The sequence below is a fragment of the Festucalex cinctus genome, chromosome 3, assembly GCF_051991245.1.
Source record: "Festucalex cinctus isolate MCC-2025b chromosome 3, RoL_Fcin_1.0, whole genome shotgun sequence".
NCBI classification, from domain to species: domain Eukaryota; kingdom Metazoa; phylum Chordata; class Actinopteri; order Syngnathiformes; family Syngnathidae; genus Festucalex; species Festucalex cinctus.
In genome coordinates this window covers 31,952,454-31,971,214 of record NC_135413.1, presented here as the reverse complement: position 1 = coordinate 31,971,214, position 18,761 = coordinate 31,952,454, and the positions used below count along the sequence as shown (strand labels likewise).

The window sequence follows — 18,761 nt, the reverse complement described above, 5'->3', positions numbered from 1 at the left end:
TATGCAGCAAACAAAACATTTCCTTGCTTGTTTAATTCATTTCACACTCGACGGGAAAGCAGCCACTGCAGTGACCCGACGTTTTGTAATGCAAACAATTCAAATGTCCCTTTTAAATATGATGATGATTGAAATAACAGCTAACAACTAAAAAAATAAAATAAAAAATCTACAGCAACACAAATCGAATACGAAGATCCCTCAACATATTCAAGCATCTTTCCGACATAATGGAGTGCTTTCTGCAAAAGGAAACATGAGGACAAACCTCGGTGCAACCTTCATAGGATGCAATAGCGCCTGTTTGAATACAGCAAAAACATGCACAAAAAAAACAAAACAAGCAAAAACGTGAGAAAGTGACCAGTAACTCCGTAAAGTACATTCATGTGCATCACTTCACAATCAAAATAGGACAAAAACCATCATTACAAGTCCGACATCTTGTGCGATAAAAGCCATTACAAGTGGTCATTAAGGCAGCTTGTCATGTCAAATGATGCGTATGAATATTACAGCAGTAATGTGAGGTGAGAAGAAGAAAAAAAAAAAAAAAAACTTTACCAGCAGGGGTGAATGTGAATTTCTAAATTAAACTCAGTTTAGAAATACGCGCATGCACGCATACGCACGCTTTTGTGGGCGGGGCAAACTTTTGTGCTCAAGGGTCACATTGAATTTTCAAAATGGAAAAGATGGGCTCGCTCAGTCATAGATTAGGTTTAAAAATAGTTTATTTTAATCATTTATATTCATTCTCAATATATTTTTATCTTGAATTAATTTCACAACATTAATGACCAATTTTTAAATAAAAAAAAAAAAAAAAAAGACCTTAATGTGTTTACACTTATTCAATTTACCGGTATTTCCAATGCATAACAAAACAAAACAAATTTAACAATCAGATAAATTAATTAAAAAAATGATTAAAAAATGAAAAAAATACATTTTCATAAACTAATTATGAGGAGAAAAATACTGATTTTAATGCAACTATTATTAAGGGAATCTTGATTATTGCATTTCTTTTGAATAAATATATTTAGTAAAATGAAGGACTAGATTTGCTATATTTTTTTTAATGTAAAAAAATAAGAGTACGCTGAATTTATTTATTTTTTTAAATCTAAAGAAAAGAAAATCTACTTTTGCAATATTTGTTGCACTAATTTTACAATGTGTTAATTTTTAAGTCGTTTTTAAAAATTAATTAATGATAATGTATATGCTCAGTGGGCGAGTTTAATTTTTCAATATAATTTTAATAATGCGGTCTTGAGTTACAAAAAAGAAATACATTAATTCCAGACACCTGTAAGTATTAGTCTTTTTTTTTCTAAAAAATAATTAATTAATTAAAAAAAATTGATTTCTTCATTTTTATTTTATTTTTTTTAATACATTTAAAGATCAAGAGTCCGATAACATTTGCTGAGTTACATTGGCCTTTTAAAAATATAAATAACTGAAATGTACTCCTGTCATTTAAAAAAATAAAAAATAATCTAACTCATTCACTGCCATTGACGGCTATAGACGTCAAAGCTAAATTTTAATTGGGCAGGCAGCTCGGTGTGCCAGACTAAAAAACGGAACGGGTCGCATGTGTCCCATGAGCCGTACTTTGCCCGCCCCTGCCCAGGAAATCTGAAAGCAACAAATTTCTTACAGTACTTGCTTCAAGTTTAATGGACAGTAAGAAAGATTTTTTTTTTTTTTTTTTTTTTTATTGTGTTCGTACCTCACAACGCCGCACGGGGACCGACGAATACACGTTTGACTTTCAGCGGGGACTCGGACTCGGGTCCGGCCCGGCGGGTGTCTGGCCTTGGCCGAAGGGGGACTCGTGCTGCAGGGGGGTCCGTCGCGGGAAGAAGGTGTGCTGGAAGTCGTAGTTGAGCAGGCAGCTGATGGACGCCATGTAGATGTCGGCGAAGCGCGACAGCCGGCGCGAGAAGTACGTGGGGTTGTGGTACGTGCGGAACAGACTCCCGAACTGGGGGTTGAACATCTCCTTGGTGTGCGGCCTGCCGGAAAACAAAAACAAACAAAAAAATCAGGATTTCGTCACATTTTGATAACTCAAGTTACACATCGGGTTATTATTTCCTTCATTAGCATTCAGCTTTCAGCATTCCCACGCAATTTCTCCAGTTATAGTTTTGGAATTTTAGCTAGTTATTATTCCGTTTTGAGTTTTTTTTTTTTTTTAAGTAGTTAGTTTTAATTAGTTTTCAGGGAGGTTCTGTTAGTTTTTATTAGTTTTAGTTATTAAATAAATGCTTAGTTTTAGTTTCATTTTAGTTAGTTTCAGTATTAGTTTTAGTTTTTTGTTTTTTTTATGTGTATTACTTGTGCGCAATATTTATAAAAACACGACGGGAGCGACGTCATCTGAAGGTGCTTTTCTATTGGCTGCTGCTAGATGACGTCACTTCTCTGTGACACAGTTTAATAATTTCAAAATAAATCTACTTAAAAATCACATTTCAAATCCTCCCCAAAGGCTCATGCATGAAATTAATTACCAAAGATGAAAACAAAGGACATTTTTTTGCTACAATTATAGTTTTATAGTTTTGTAAGTTAGTTTCCGTTTTTTAAAAAGCATTTTCATTTTTACATTTTAGTTTTCCTTGATCGTATGCCAACTCAAACACATAAATATTGTGTTTTTGTTTTTACATATTTTTTTTTAACAACTTCTACCAAAATTACCGTCAACGGGAATACTGACGAGGAGTGCCGTTGACGTCAATTGCCGTCAACTACATTTTTTTTTTAATGGGAATGGGCGGAGAAAAGGCCAGAAGATGGCAGTATTGGGTCTATTTTTTGTGAAGTTGTGAGCATGACGGATGTCTGAAAATGTGAGCGTTACATCAGCTTGAGGTTGATCATCGAAGCGTTGAAGAAGAAGCGATGACGTCACGCATACGACGTATACAGACACACCCACACCGATGAGGGTGCCAATAATAAAGTCAAAGGTTACTTTACCTCATGGCTTCTCGCTCTCGTATCCACTCCTCCACCACAGCCTGAGAGGCGGGATCTCGGTGAACCTGCGTGAGCAGCGTGGCGTGAGGTCATGACCCCCTTCGCCGGCGTATCGCGTCAGACGTGAAGAAGCAAAACGCGACGACGACGACCTCTGACCTGCATCTGCTCGATCAGGCCCGTCAGCGCCTGCATCCAGCTCATGTTGTGCACGTACTCCTCCGTGTTCATGATCTTGATTTCCTTCCGCAGCTCGGGGATGATGGCGCCCGTCCTCCAGCCGTGCTTCAGGGTTAAATCCTGACCAGGGTAAGACGCATTTTTTTAGCCGCCCAATCAGATTTCAGCCTCAGTGTGTTGCCATGTCAATCTAACCTGCCCAGGGCCTTCACAATCAGCAGTACTGACTCATGTATGTAAGATACAATTAGCAATAGATTTTTTTTTTTTTTTTTTTTTAAACCTGTACAGCTTGGTAATTAATCTTTTTTTTTTTTTTTTTTGTGGACCAATAACAAGACATAATGAGAATTAATGATTTAATACAAATAAATTAGTAAACGTTCAAAAAATGTCATGATTCCAGAATCCAGATTTTTAAGATCTCAGAAAAAAAAAAAAGTTGGAATGTAGATGAAAAGGTTAAAAAAAAAAAAAAAAAAAAAATTTAAATGTCCAAAAAGTAACCATAAAATGTGCATAAAATTGTAAGAAAAAAAAAAGTCAGATTAAAAAAAGGCACAAAAGAAAACATTCAAAAAGTCACCACAAAATGTCCAAAAACAGAAGAAAACATGAAAATGAGCATAAAATGTCCACAAATTTGCCACGTCAGAAAATTGATAGCAAGAAAGACTGAAAAAATGTTACAAAAAAAATAGCCATAAACTGTCCAAAAAAGGAAGAAGAGAGGCAGAAAAATTATTTATTTATTTTTTTGTGAAGTGGACCAGTAATGAGAATGAATGATTAAATTAAAAATGAAGAATTAAATATTCAAAAAATGTCAGAGTCCAGATTTTTAAGTTGTCCGAGAAAGAGAGGTAAGGAAAGGTAGATAAAAAAAAAGGTTTAAAAAAATAAATAGAATGAAAAACAGAAGAAATCACGAAAATAACCATAAAATGTCCACAAATTGGCCATGTCAGAAAATTGATATTTTGAAATTTCTGTTATTTTTGCTATCAATTTTCTGACATGGCAAATTTGTGGACATTTTATGGTCATTTTCGTGATTTCTTCTGTTTTTTGTTTTTTTTTGTGTGTGTGTGAAGTGGACCAGTAACGAGACCGAATGAGAATGAATGATTAAACATGAATAATTAAATGTTCAAAAAACATCAGAGTCCAGATTTTTAAATTGACCGAAAAAGAGAGGTAAGGATAGATGACAAAGTCTAAAAAAAAAAAAAAAATTTCCAAAAAGAATTGAAAAGGCACCACAAAATGTCCAAAATGTAAAAAATAGCCATAAAATGTCCAAAAAAAGGAAAATTGCAACGTGTCCAGAAAATTACCAAAAAAATTAAAAATGACAGAAAGGTAGAAAAGTCAAAAAATGTATGAAAAATAACTTCTAAACAGTAAACACACAAAAAATCCAAAAACGGAAAAGGAAAGATAGAAGAAAACACGGTTTCCTTCATCACACAATATTCAAAGATTTTGCGGCTCCAAACAGTTTTTTGCTGATTTATTTGGCCTCAAACGGCTCTTTTGACAGTCAAGGTCGCTATCGTCACACGATTCTTGTAAAAAATAAAAATTGTGAACCGCTCTGATGCAATGGCACAGTTGTGAGCTGTTCAATTCCATTTTTGGATCATCATTCTTTCCATAATTACAACGTTATTAAGCAGTGGATTAAGTCGCCACTTGAGGCCCAGCTCGTCATTGTGCAATAATATACACTGGAAAAAAAAAAAAAAAGTGTTTGAGAAGAGATTATCCAGCATTAGAATTCAGACCCTTTCCATGTTTTTTGCGCGGTGAAGTTTTTCCGCACGTAACGGCGGCGCAAAAACTTGCAATAATGATCTCCGCCGCTGTCAGCATCCATACAAACGGGAGCCGCCTGCAAACTGCCGGTCGCTCACACGGATGATGATGCTCCGTCTTCCTAAAGGAGCCCGGCGACGTTATTTGACAGCTGGCCGAGCGCCAGCCGGCGCCGGCGGGCGGTTCGAGGCAACGTGCCAGAGATGTTGAACTCTGCCTTTCATTAACATCACTTAAGAGCTGATCACACGCTCGTTCGACATATTAATAACGCTGTTGTGGCTGTAAAAACTAATGACGGCCACTTTAGGCTCAAAGACGGCTGCTGGCCATCTGCCAGGATGCAGGTTGGAAAAAAAAAATAACTAAAAAAAAAAAATCGGCTGGAGAGAATTGCGGGTATTTATTTATATGGCGGGAGGCTCTCGTGTGTTCATGTACACGTGTACGGTGAATCCACATTTAGGGGTGGCAACCTCACCATATATTGCTCAGGTAATAAATACACGATAATCTACAATAAAACTCATCATAAAATTATAATAATACAAATAAATAATAAATACAAATAAAATAAATTATATATATATATATATTAGTTGCATATACGGCTGCACATGTGAGTCTGGCATTAAAATGGCCGACATAGAACCCAGTGCAGCACTATTCCTTTCTCTCAAAACACTCCATAAGGTCGTGTAAATGCCGAGAGATGCTGTCATTTTGCCAAAATGGGCAACAAAAAATATATATAAATAAAAAGTATCCTGACTGACTGTACTGTATGGCTAACCCTTGTGCAAACCTGCCCCCTGGTGGCTACTCTCGCCATGACATCATCCTCTTGTGGGAAAGGCCAATCTAATTCTTCACTGATGATTGACTCGAATGTGCAAGACGACGTCTAGCATCTTTGAGTGAATTATGAACTGAACTGAAATTTCCTTGAAGTCACAGGGCGGCCATCTTGGTACTCCCACCCAGACGACTATATACTGTAAACTATATACGGTATGTGGAGAGTTGAAACATAAATAACTCGTAGGCAGTTGGTATAAGGCCAGAGTTGGGATGGGCGGGGTTTGTGCCAGGGTGGTCACTCTTATTTTATTTTTTTTAACAAGTACAAAAAAATAAATAAAAGTGTGCGGTATGTGCCGTTATGAAGACCACCTTTTTCGTTTATCGCTCAGTTCCTCAGACCCCAATATTAGATTTGGCAGATGCATCTTTTGTCAAATGTCTAAAGTCCTCTTGTTTATGTTTAACTCATTCAAACCCAAAGACGTATAAATACGTTTTTCAAGACTTTGTTCTTCATTCCCAAAAACATATTTATACGTTTTTTTTTACGTTGTTTGTTTTGTTTTGTTTTTGTTTTTGTTTTTTTAAATGCTAAAGCATAAAGATAGAGCCCCTGACATGAAGAGGTTGTTTAAAGCAACGGTAGTAATTGCAAAAAACGGCCAGCAGGTGGCAGAAGAGTATAAGAAATCAGCCAGGGCCATTTGCAAACAAGCTCTTTTTTGCCAGTGTTTTCAACAGGTTTGTGAATAATGATGAAAAATGGAAACGGATGTTTTTTATAGCAATAGAACAGAACAGAACATGGGCGGCACGGTAGTCGAGTGGTTAGCACGTCCGCTTCCCAGTTCTGAGGTCTCCGGTTCGAGTCCAGGCTCGGACCTTCCTGGGTGGAGTTTGCATGTTCTCCCCGTGCCCGCGTGGGTCTTCTCCGGGTACTCCGGTCTCCTCCCACATTCCAAAGACATGCATGGCAGGTTCATTGGGCGCTCCGAATTGTCCCGTCGGTGAGCGTGTGAGTGTGGATGGTTGTTTGTCTCTGTGTGCCCTGCGATTGGCTGGCAACCAGTCCAGGGTGTCCCCCGCCTACTGCCCAGAGCCAGCTGAGATAGGCGCCAGCAGCCCCCACAACCCTTGTGAGGAATAAGCGGTCAAGAAAATGGATGGATGGATAGAAGAGAACATTCTGTGGACCTCCTCGCAAAGTCAGTCCAAATCCAGTAAAACAGACCGGAGTGTGAAAGTTCTGTCCCAAATGTTCTCCAAATTCCATACTTGGAAATGGCGAGAAACGTTTCTTGGGAGCAGCAATATGGCGGCTATCCAGTCACATATATGTCGAGATAAGTGGGTGTTTCTTACTGCCAAGTCGCTGTAGATGTGATCTCCAAAGTAGAGCACTTTGGATCCCCTCCAGCCAGTCAGTCTCAGGAACTCATAGAGGTTTCCCTTGAGGTGATTCAAAACAGGATTTATTATTATTATTATTATTTTATATATTAAAAAAAGGGCTTCCTCCATTTTGTTTCATTTTTTTTTTCACCTGTTTGTATATCTGCCCTTTTTCCAACTTGTGAATCCGGTCCCACAGTAGGGCACCTTTGTCGGTAACGCGCCTGAAAGGTCTGCAACCACAAAACAAAACAAAAACAAAAAAAGTTTCTCACTTTTAATCATTTTGAAATCCATATTTGGGGCACGGCTTGTGCTGCGAGGATTAAAAAAAAAAAAAAAAATGATGGCGCGCACACAGACACACTTACTTTCTCCTGTCGTTGAAGAAACTGGGTTTGTCAGCCTGAACTATAACTACATCAAACAGGTCCCTCCAGTCCCTCCCCACGATGTAGTTCATGCCTCGATCCCTAAGGAGGGCAAAAAAAATTATAAAAAAATGGCGCCGTTAACTTTTTATGGAGGGCGACGGCTCGTCACACGGACGTATTAAGTATAATAAAGTTGTCAATTTCGTCAGGCATTTTGACCTGATAAAATGGACACTGGATAAATGACATGGAGTGACCTGTAATAATATATTTTTAATTTTTTTACAGCGGTCAGAAAATTGAGTTGTAAAATTCAGCTGTCAGAATGTGGGACTGGGTTTTAAAGGAGTCGGGTTTTCGAAGTAAAGTTACAAAGGAGGATATGGCTTCCATGCAGCGTCATGATTTTTTTTTTTTACAGTTGTTACAAAATTGCGTTGAAAAATTCAGCTGTCAGAATGAGTGATTCTTGCTGTGAAGTGATTCAGGGTTTCAAAATACGTTTTGGATTCTGTGCAGGTCACTATTTTTTTAGTTATAAAGTTGAATTGAACAATTCAGCTGTCAGAATTTGTGAGCGTGGATTTTAAATAAGTATTTGGCTTTAATGCAGCATCACAATTTTTTACAGTTGTCACAACATAGTGTTGGAGAATTCAGCTGTCAGAATGTGTGACTTTGGGTTTTAAGGGAGTCAGGGTTTCAAAGTAAGCTTTTTAAAGGAGCGTTTAGCTTCCATGAAGATTCATGATTTTTTTTTTTTTTTTTTTTACAGATGTCACAAAATTGCATTGAAAAATTCAGCTGTCACAATGTGTGACTTTGGGTTTTAAGGGCATCAGGGTTTCAAGGTAAGTTTTCAAAGGAGGGCTTGGCTACCATGAACATTCATGATATGAACATTCATGATTTTTTTTACAGCTGTCACAAAATTGAGTTGAAAAATTCAGCTGTCAGAATGTTTGACTTTGGGTTTTAAAGGTGTCAGGGTTTCAAGGTAAGGTTTCACAGGAGGGTTTGGCTTCTATGAATGTTCATGATTTTTTTTTTTTTTTTTTTTTTACAGTTGTCACAAAATTGAGTTGACAGATTCAGCTGTCAGAATGTGTGACTTTGGGTTTTAAGGGCATCAGGGTTTCAAGGTAAGTTTTCAAAGGAGGGCTTGGCTACCATGAATATTCATGATTTTTTTTTACAGCTGTCACAAAAATGAGTTGAAAAATTCAGCTGTCAGAATGTTTGACTTTGGGTTTTAAAGGTGTCAGGGTTTCAAGGTAAGGTTTCACAGGAGGGTTTGGCTTCTATGAATGTTCATGATTTTTTTTTTTTTTTTTTTTTTACAGTTGTCACAAAATTGAGTTGACAGATTCAGCTGTCAGAATGTGTGACTTTGGGTTTTAAGGGCATCAGGGTTTCAAGGTAAGTTTTCAAAGGAGGGCTTGGCTACCATGAATATTCATGATTATTTTTTTTACAGCTGTCACAAAAATGAGTTGAAAAATTCAGCTGTCAGAATGTGTGACTTTGGGTATTAAAGGTGTCAGGGTTTCAAGGTAAGTTTTCAAAGGAAGGTTTGGCTTCCATGAACATTCATGATTTTTTTTTACAGCCGTCACAAAAATGAGTTGAAAAATTCAGCTGTCACAATGTGTGACTTTGGGTTTTAAAGGAGTCAGGGTTTCAAGGTAAGGTTTCAAAGGAGGGCTTGGCTTCTATGAACATTCATGATTTTTTTTACAGCTGTCACAAAATTGAGTTGAAAATTTTAGCTGTCAGAATGTGTGACTTTGGGTTTTAAAATGTCGGGGTTTCAAGGTAAGGTTTTCAAAGGAGAGTTTGGCTTCCATATGCATGATTTTTTTTCCAGCTGTCACAAAATTGAGTTGAAAAGGTCGGACACATTTAAAGTACATCATGAAAATATTGGCTTTGAGTCATTTCAATTAGCAATTAGACCCGAAGGTACGAAATGTGTAATAGGAGGAAGCATTCGCGCTTACACAAAATCAAAGGGGCTGTTTGTGATGAGGAACATCTTCTTTCCGTGCTCGTGCAACTTCTTCAGCACAGCGTGGCTCTGCTCACCGTAGCAAATGTATTTTCCTGCAAATGCAGACAAATAAAACAGATATAAAAATAGTGATTTTTTTTTTTAACATTGGGCTCTCTTTGACATGCAATTTTCTGTAAAAAAAAAAAAAAAAAAAAAGCCCATTACCAATATCTGCCTCCACCGCTCGATACATAATTCCCTTCACGTGAACGTCTCTGATGGCTTCCTGTGAAGAGAAAAAAAAAACAAAAAACATCAACATTATGACCCGTTCTATGATGTTGCGTTAGCATTCAGCTGCGAGAGCAAGAAGCACAAAGCGAGCGCTTGCGTGAATACCAACGAGAAACGCGATGAAGAAAGAAAGCGACTTCAAAAAAGCTCTCACTGCATCCGCCAAAGTGCTTTTTGAACGCTTCTGAAAAGGCTGCGCAAACATTTGCTCACTTGGGACATGAAAATGGACGAAAAATACAAAACAGCTGGAACACCTTCCACAAAAGATTTTCATGGCGAGGGCTCACTGAGACGGTGTTTCAAATATGACATAATGGGATGTGATTTTTATATCAATAACTCTTGGTGACGTAAGAATGTATTTTTTTTTCCTCCCTGATCTGCTCAGAAGTCAAACAATCAGAAACTTGTCCAACGTTGACAATCTTCTTCCAAAGCTTCCACTATAGTATTTTTCTTCCTATTTCGTAACCATGCTGCCTCTCACAGGTCCACCTTGGTACTACAAGAGACAGCTGCATTGTGGGAGGAGCCTCATTCGGGACGTTCGATACCACTTTCAGACCGATACTGACATAACTAACATATTCCAATATATTATTTTTCCCCAAAAAAATTGAAATAAATTTTCTATTCCTCTAATTTCTAATTATTAGATCCTGATCATAAAATAACTTCATTATTTTTAATGTCCAATTAATACCTTTAAAAAGTAATTATTCTACCTGCTGTCGAGTGATGATGACATCATCATGTGCTGAGGAAGTAGGTAACGGCCAATCATGGCTGACCTGTTTACTGGGGTTGGTCAGTAAACTGAGCCGTGATTGGCCGTTATCTACTTCCTCAGCACAGGTGATGTCATCATCAGTCGACAGCAAATAGAAAAATTACTTTTTAAAAGGTACCAACTGTGCATGAAAAATAATGAAGTCACCACATGAACTCAATTGCTCCCAAAAACGTATAAATACGTTCTACTTTAAATACTACCAGTGTCCCAAAGACGTATTTATACGTTTGTTTGTTGTTGTTTTTTAAATGCTTGGTATGGTAGTTATTACAAAAATGGCCAGCAGGTGGCAGCAGAGTATAAGAGATCAGCCAGGGTCGTGTTGCAACAAGATCTTTTTGCCAGTGTTTTCAACAGATTTCGAATAACGATGACACTTAGCTATACTCTAATGCTAATTGCTGCAAAAACGGAAACAGATATAAGTATACTTTTTTTAACTGATGAAAGAAGAGACTAATCTTTCTTTTGGTAGGTTCCATGTTTATATAGCAATAGTACACAATATTCTGTGGCACTTGCAAAAATCAAGTCAAAATCCAGTAAAACAGCCGGGAATGAATGAATTAATTATAGACAAAATATGAACTTTTTATCGCTGAAAATGGCCCAATGAGTCAAGTATCCCTTTAAAATAAAACTGGTATCGGCACCGACACAGATAGCTGGTATGAGTACACTCGCCCATCCCTAATTCATATCATTTGTTTTGACTATTTTGTACCAGTTTTTAAGTATCTTTCGGCAGGCAAGCTCGCCTGTGGTTTGGACTAAAGAACTGTCAAAATGGTGACCTTGAAAAGTCCGGAGCACTGCAACACCGTGTGTGCGCACGCCTGTGAATGCTTTTTAATGACAGCAATCCATCAAAGATGATTGAACGTCACACAGACTAAAAGGATCGACATGACAGCCCCCCACCCCGCTTTCAGAAAACGAACGGTGTTGGGCTGCGATTGCCGTTCTCTTTCCTGGAGCCGGCAGCACAGATGTCCAAAGGAATGATTGCGCGTTTATAATTAGACGCTGGTCTCGGCAGCTAAAATTAGGAAGCCATCGGACGCCGGCGCGTATCACACGCTCGTCGCTAAACAACGGCTGCGTGAACGGAACGTGCGTAGACACGGCGGGGATGAATCGCGGCGGTGGTGCAACGTTAGCCAAAACTGAGCTAAGTTGAACTGAGCTGGTTGGGCCCCCTGTTATCACAACGGGGCCCCTTAAAAAAGCAATTAACGCTCAATCGAATCTGGAGTCGTTATTTTTTTTCCAGTGAACAGTTGCAGTGAAAATACAAAAGTACTTGATGCCCATCTACTCTTTAAAAAAAATAAATAAATAAATAAAAAAATTGTCTGTCGATGCCACAAGAGGGCGGCAGAGCAAGCTTTTGTCCTTGAGGCAAGGCTCGGCCTGACTAAATCAAGCTCCGCCCCCTCAGTTCAACACAGTAAAATGTGTGTGGATCAATGTCATTTGTTTTGGTTTATATCTTACTAAAAGCTGTTGAACATATTTACATAGTTTTAAGACCTACTATCATCGCTCAACTTGCTTTTAAACCACTTTGTCACCTTGTTTTGGGAACATGAAGTATCAAATCAATATTTTATTGTTTATTTTATATAACGCTGTGTTGTTGTACATTTTAAGTTATCTTTATATGCTGTGTAATTGATTTCATTTATGGTTGCATGTTATTGTTCTTGCAAAACAAATAATTTCTGCACTCAAACAAATCAATCAAATGACACTTTCATAGTACAGTGTTCCCTAATTTATTGCAGGTGTTAAGTTCCAAAATATACCCGCGATAATAGAAATCCGCGCTAATTTAAAACAAAAACAAAAACAAAACAAAAAAACATTTTTTTTTCGTTTATTATATGTTTTTTTTTGTTTTTTCATTCACAATATATGTTCCTTTTTTCATTTACATTTATTTTTCTATTAAAGGTATGTTTTTTTTAATTTATTACAGTATACAGCACAGTGTATATTTTTTTTCATTTATTAGGTTTTTTTTCCATTTTGGTAAGATTTTTAATTTATTATGAGTGCTTTTTTATTCATCATTTATGTTTTTTATTTACATTTTTTTCCATAAAAGTATGTTTTTTTAATTTATTACAGTATACAGCACTGTATATATTTTTTTCATTTATTATGTTTTTTTTTCATCTTGGTATGATTTTTTATTTATCAGGAGTGCTTTTTCATTCATCATTTTTTTTTTTTTATTTACAGTCACTCTTTTTCCTTAAAAATACATGTTACGAATACAATACAATACAAAAAAAAAAAAGCACGCTGTAAAAAAAACCTGCGTGCAAGATATTTCACCTTGACGTCTTTGTAAAGATGCACGGGCTCGTAGTCGATGTTGTGCTTCATAAAGAAGTCGTTGACGCACGACAAGAGGCTCATCTCCGGCAGCGAGAAGATGTCCATGAACTGTTTCATGGAGTGGCCGTGAGAACTCTGCAGGAAAACAAATGGCGTCCCATTCGTACCGTGTTCGCGCGACCTTCGGGTGCGTCAGGGTGGTAGGATCGGGTTTTTTTGTTTTTTTTACCTTGCCGTAGAAGTCGCTCATAATTTCAAGAGGGACGTGGCAGCCGTCGTACATGGCAATGACTTCCTCGTCAGGGACTGGATGAAGACCCCTGGAAGAAGGACAAAAACGGTGATTCTTTTTTTTTTTTTTTTTTTACTACAACTAAATAAGTACAATTGAAATAATATAATACAGTATGATATTTAAAAAAAATACAGGGTGGGCCAAAAGTAGTAAATAGTAAAATAAAAATTAAATATTAATTTATAGCAAAAATATATTTAGTAAATAAATAAAAATAGCAAAATGAAACAAAATATATACAATAAAAATTAAATGAAAATTTCAAAAGTAAATCAAGTACAGTTAACCAATATAGGAACAGTAACAAAATAATAAATGAATAAATAAATAAATAAATAAATACATACAAATATATCCATCCATTTTCTGAACCGCTTGCTCCTCACAAGGGTCGTGAGGAGTGTTGGAGCCTATCCCAGCTGACTTTGGGCAGTAGGCGGGGTACACCCTGAACTATTTGCCAGCCAATCGCAGAAATACAAATAATAATAATAATAGTATATACATAATAATCAGTACCATCTTGACTTCATGTTATATTAAATTCAATAGATTATCAATCAAGTACTATTTGTCTCTTCTGGGTTTTACACAACATTTCCAATCATAAATATGTTTACAAAATTTAAAAAAAATAAATAAATCGGTATCAATATGCTATTTTATTTTATTTTTTTTATCTGAATAAGTGCCTTGGACATAAAGAATAACCTCCCAAATTTGAAAGGATACTTGACACATTATAATGAATGTGGTAACTTCATTATTTTTCATGTACAATTAGTACCTTTAAAAATTATTGTTTCCACTTGCCGTCGACTGATGATGACATCATCTGTGCTGACCAATCATGGCTCAGTTTACTGGCCAAACCCAGAAAACAGGTGAGCCATGATTGGCTGTTACCGACTTCCTCAGAACATGTGATGTCATCATCAGTCGACAGCAAGTAGAAAAATGACTTTTTAAAAGGTATTGATTGTACATGAAAAATAACGTTATCAAATTCATTCTGGACAACATAGAAACTTTTCACTGCTGAAACATTGTTCAATGAGTCAAGTGTCTACAGACCCCAAATGAAGTCATGTATGGCTTGTACTTGTACCTGTATACAGTCCCCAGCTGGATATAGTGGAAGGCGTCAATCTTCATCAGCATTGCCTAACACAACAACAAAGTCACTAGTGTTCACTAGAAAATATGCATTCATTTTTGACGGGACTAAATCAAGTGAAGAGTTCTTACTTTTTGAACATCATAGTGAAGGCCCCTCACGGCAAAATTGGGAATATACTCATAATCCCGAAGACCCTCTGGATACTGAAAAGAAAAATCACATTTTAACAACAGAAGAAAAGCGGTGATGAGTAATAGTGACAAAATTGCAAGTAGTAGCCCTTGGTATCTTAAATTATGAATTAACTCATTAGCTCCCAAAAACGTATAAATCCGTCATAATTTAAATGTTTTAAGTGTCCCAAAGACGTATCTATACGTTTTTTGTTGTTGTTTTTTTATGCCAGAGCATATAGAATGCTTTGATGCAGTCTCTATACTGCAGAAAATGGTTGAGTGGCAGCAGAGTATAAGAGATCAACCAGGTCATGTTAAAAAAAGCTGATTTCCCCACATTTCTAAGCAGAATTGTGAAAAACGATGAAACTTAGCTATGTTCTATTGCTAATTGCTGCACAGCGGAAACAGATAGGAATATACTTTTTTTTTCTCTGATAAAAGAAGAGAGTCTAATCTCTCTTTTGGTATGTTCCATATTTTTATAGCAATAGAACATAATATTTCGTGGTCCTTGAAAAATCAGTCAAAATCCAGGAAAACGCTTAAGTGAAAATGGTTGGGAGTGAATGAGTTAATATACAGTACGGAATTCATTATGATGACTTATGATTTGTCTATGTGTCTCACGCACACACATACCCTGTGCTTTCTGATGAGGATGTCCCGCGCTATGTTGAAGATGAGCGTGTGCAGGTGACTGGAGTAGAAGGCCAGCGTGTAGTCGTAGTCGAAGCCGTAGACCTCGGTGTCCCGCAGGCTCATCTCGTTGTTGGCGAAGATGGCGTCGGGGTCCACGGAGGCGCTGGAGACGGACGGCATGGCATCTGAACCCGAGAGAGATGACGATGGCGTTAACGTTGGGGGGGAAATAAAACCACTGCGAAAGTTTATTTGAGCAAGATACCACAAGAACTACTGTCTAAATAAAATCGCTCAAGCCATTTGAGTTCTTCACACCAAGATGGTGGCAAAGCACTTGCTTTGTCGAGAAGAAGCGCCTCAACTTAACTTCAACACAGTTCTTAGGCACCAAGATGCCACAACATGGCGCCAAAGCAATACTTTTATTGCTTGGTGACTGACGCGATGGCTGTGTAAGATGTGATCGGTTTGCCAGATCGTATCAGGGTCGCCTAACGAGCACGTCCCGCTACAGGATTGGCTGGAAATTATCCAGTTGAAGTCAAACATTGGAAAGAAAATATTTAAGATGTGATTTAAATAACAAAATGTACGAACTGAAATTGTAAAAACGTAAATAAACCTAAGAATATAAAATATATTGAATAAATAATAAAATAGATTGCCTAAATGATAAGTACACAAAATAATTGCCTCAGATGTGACAAATATTGTCAGTTTAGATTATTAATGTGTTCCTATTATCATTAAGACTGTTCTTCTTTTTTTGTTATTGTGATTGATTTGTGAACAGCTAAAAAAGAAACCAAACCGAAGCTAACTTTGCTAGCGCTGCTATACTGACGTCACCAGCAAGCGCAAAGACGCTTCAATCTATATATTTTTGTCACTCTTAAAGTATCATGCTTTTATATTTTTACGTTTATTTACGTTTTTACAATTTTACTCCATAAATTTTATTATTTTTGAACAATTGTAAACGAACAATTTCCGAACAATCCTGTAGTGTGACGTCATCTGCAAGCGACCCCGATCCAATCTGGCAGCCCATTCACATCTTACACCGACGCCGGTATTTTCATTCTCACCACATTTGTGGCATCCAATCATGACGAACGGCAGAGAAAAGGTAAAAAGTCAACTCAAATGTTGTACAACGTTCCCTACCTTGAGTGTGTTTTTTAGTGTGGTTGTAAACAGACCACAAGCTCTCCGCCGAGCTGCTGCACACCGACGATGCGCAGTCGGTCCGAGACGAGAGAGACTGACGGGAAAGCAGTTCACTTCCCCGGGACACCGCGCCGAAATGGTGGGAAGCCTTCAAAACGTGGCGACAGAGAAGGGTGACCTTCCCCTGCGTCAGGAGACACGACAGGGGCGCCGACAAGGGCGCCATTGTTGTCGGTTTCAAGGCAGCTAAATTGATCAGTGAGAGCTGCACAAGCGCAGGCGACTGTCAGATAACCTAAAACGGCCTTGACGTCACTTCCGTGTTTGGCGAGTCCACAGCCAATCAGCGACTCGCTTCCGAGCACGAGCACAAATAAAAGTACAGTATATAAAATAAGATAATTATTTTATGGGAAATTGAGGTGTCAAAGTAGATGAGGGTAAAGAACAAAAATATATACAATATATCGATAGATTTTTGTGTTGAAACTTTGCATTTAACATTCACAACATTGCAACAAACATCAGATCAAAGTTTCCATCTTGTTTACATCCATAGTATTGAAAACAAAAATCAATCAACAGTTCTACATTTAACAAAAAAATAAACTAAACAATGAAAATAAAAAAATAACATAAGGTACAAAAATAAATAAATTAAGGTCAACAAAAGACAATTCACCAAAGAGTTTTCAATGTATATGTGCTTTTCTTGTTTCTTGTCAACTTCCAGGAATTAATATACAAATTAAATTCCAACAGAAATATATGAAACTTCGGAAGGGATTTGGAAATTCTTGTTTTATTACAATATATCGATAAAATGTCCCAGCGCGAGCCTGCACTACGTCACTTCCGCGGTTGACAAGCCTCCAACAGCTAATCAGCGACTCGCTTCCGAGCACGAGTACAAATAAAAGTATACAAAATAAGATTATCATTTTATGGGAAATTTAGCTGTCAAAGTAGTAGAGGGTAAAGAAAAATAAGGAATACAATATATTGATAAAATGTCCCCGCTCGAGCCTTTACAACGTCACTTCCGGGAATGACGAGCCTCCAACAGCCAATCAGTGACTCGCTTCCGAGTTCGAGCATTCAAGCATAGCGGTGAGCGGGTGACAAATGATGAAAGCAGCGTAATGGTTTGTTTCATGGTTACAGTTGCCGTTCTTCACCTTTTACAAAATGACCAGTGTGATCAGAAGAACCAACAAGTATCTCGACTTCTTCATGAACGTGATGACGGCCCTAACTTTTGGCTGTTTCATCACAACAGTTTTGAACGACAGGCGAGTTCCCGTGGACATCCGCGTCAACAAACTCCTGCTGAGGAACGTGACGAACATCAACGAGGTCGGACAGCTCAGCGATCTGGTTTACATCGAATTTGACCTCTCGGTCGATCTGCAGCCGGTATTTGACTGGAACGTCAAACACCTCTTTCTCTACGTGTCCGCCGAGTACGCGACAGAAAAGAACGCCTTGAACCAGGCGATGTTTTGGGATCAGGCTGTCTATCGAGGTGCCGACAACAAACTGAACCTCAGGGACGTCATATCCAAATACTTCTTCTGCGACGATGGAAACGGTCTCAGGAACAACGAGAACGTCACTCTGACCCTGTCATGGAATGTCATTCCCTACGCCGGAGAGCTGGCGCTTGTAGTTGGGAATGGATACGCCAGTGTTCCCTTTCCTGCCAAATATGGGACTTTAAAGGACTTTTAAGAATGGAATTGTATTTCTTGTTTATAATGTGCAGCACATCTTTTCTTTTCTTTTTTTTTTTTAACTCATGTTGTCACGTGTTAATTTAATCAATTTTTGGTGTGGAATAAAGAAGAAAACAAAAGTCCACTTTCATGTCTTGTGTGTTGAGGAGATGAGTACTTGTAGTTTGCAACATGAAGGTCCTTCGAAAGCTAATTATGTGTAGTGGTGGGTCCAAATATCAGGTTGGTGGTGTTTGTGTAGCTAGACCACATCAAATCAGTTATTTGCGTTCAGCCAAATATTATTTTTTTTATCTACCCTTTAGCAAGTGAGAACAGATTGTTTTGCAACGCCAACCTGTAGCTACAAATAAAAAATACATAAAAGTCACAACCCTAATGTCCTTCGTACACATGTAACAATGCCTTATTTTATTAAATTATAGTATATATCATTTAAATTAATTACATTATGTTTAATAATGTATTCATGATTAACTGTTTATTATTAAATACATATTTCGGGGTCCCCTAAACGTTTAGTAGCGGTGTAGTATTTTTATGTTATTTTTTTTTTAGTATTAAATTGCTTTAATAAGTTTTGATCATATCAACTAATCATATGAGATGAAGCACTTGT

The 18,761-nt window shown here is 37.5% G+C and overlaps 1 protein-coding gene and 1 pseudogene across 2 annotated transcripts; one reads left to right on the top strand and one right to left on the bottom strand.

The window, feature by feature from the left end:
- Positions 1–18: 18 nt before the first annotated feature.
- Positions 19–16,729, bottom strand: nt5dc3 (5'-nucleotidase domain containing 3). Of its 2 annotated transcripts, XM_077517669.1 has the most exons (15): positions 16,404–16,729; positions 15,234–15,418; positions 14,544–14,618; positions 14,404–14,459; positions 13,230–13,320; positions 12,998–13,135; positions 9,790–9,850; positions 9,572–9,674; positions 7,569–7,670; positions 7,349–7,430; positions 7,168–7,254; positions 3,163–3,303; positions 3,004–3,068; positions 1,745–2,030; positions 19–1,650 (listed from the first exon to the last, which is right to left on the bottom strand). In XM_077517669.1, exons 1-14 carry the CDS (start codon positions 16,630–16,632, stop codon positions 1,787–1,789), a joined length of 1,659 nt encoding a protein of 552 aa, XP_077373795.1. In that variant the 5' UTR covers positions 16,633–16,729; the 3' UTR covers positions 19–1,650; positions 1,745–1,786. The 2 variants fall into 2 exon arrangements, with proteins under 2 accessions (XP_077373795.1, XP_077373794.1); XM_077517668.1 differs by having other exon boundaries at positions 19–2,030.
- A 740-nt stretch (positions 16,730–17,469) lies between these two features.
- Positions 17,470–18,266, top strand: LOC144016476 (signal peptidase complex subunit 3 pseudogene; annotated as a pseudogene).
- The last annotated feature ends 495 nt before the right edge of the window (positions 18,267–18,761 follow it).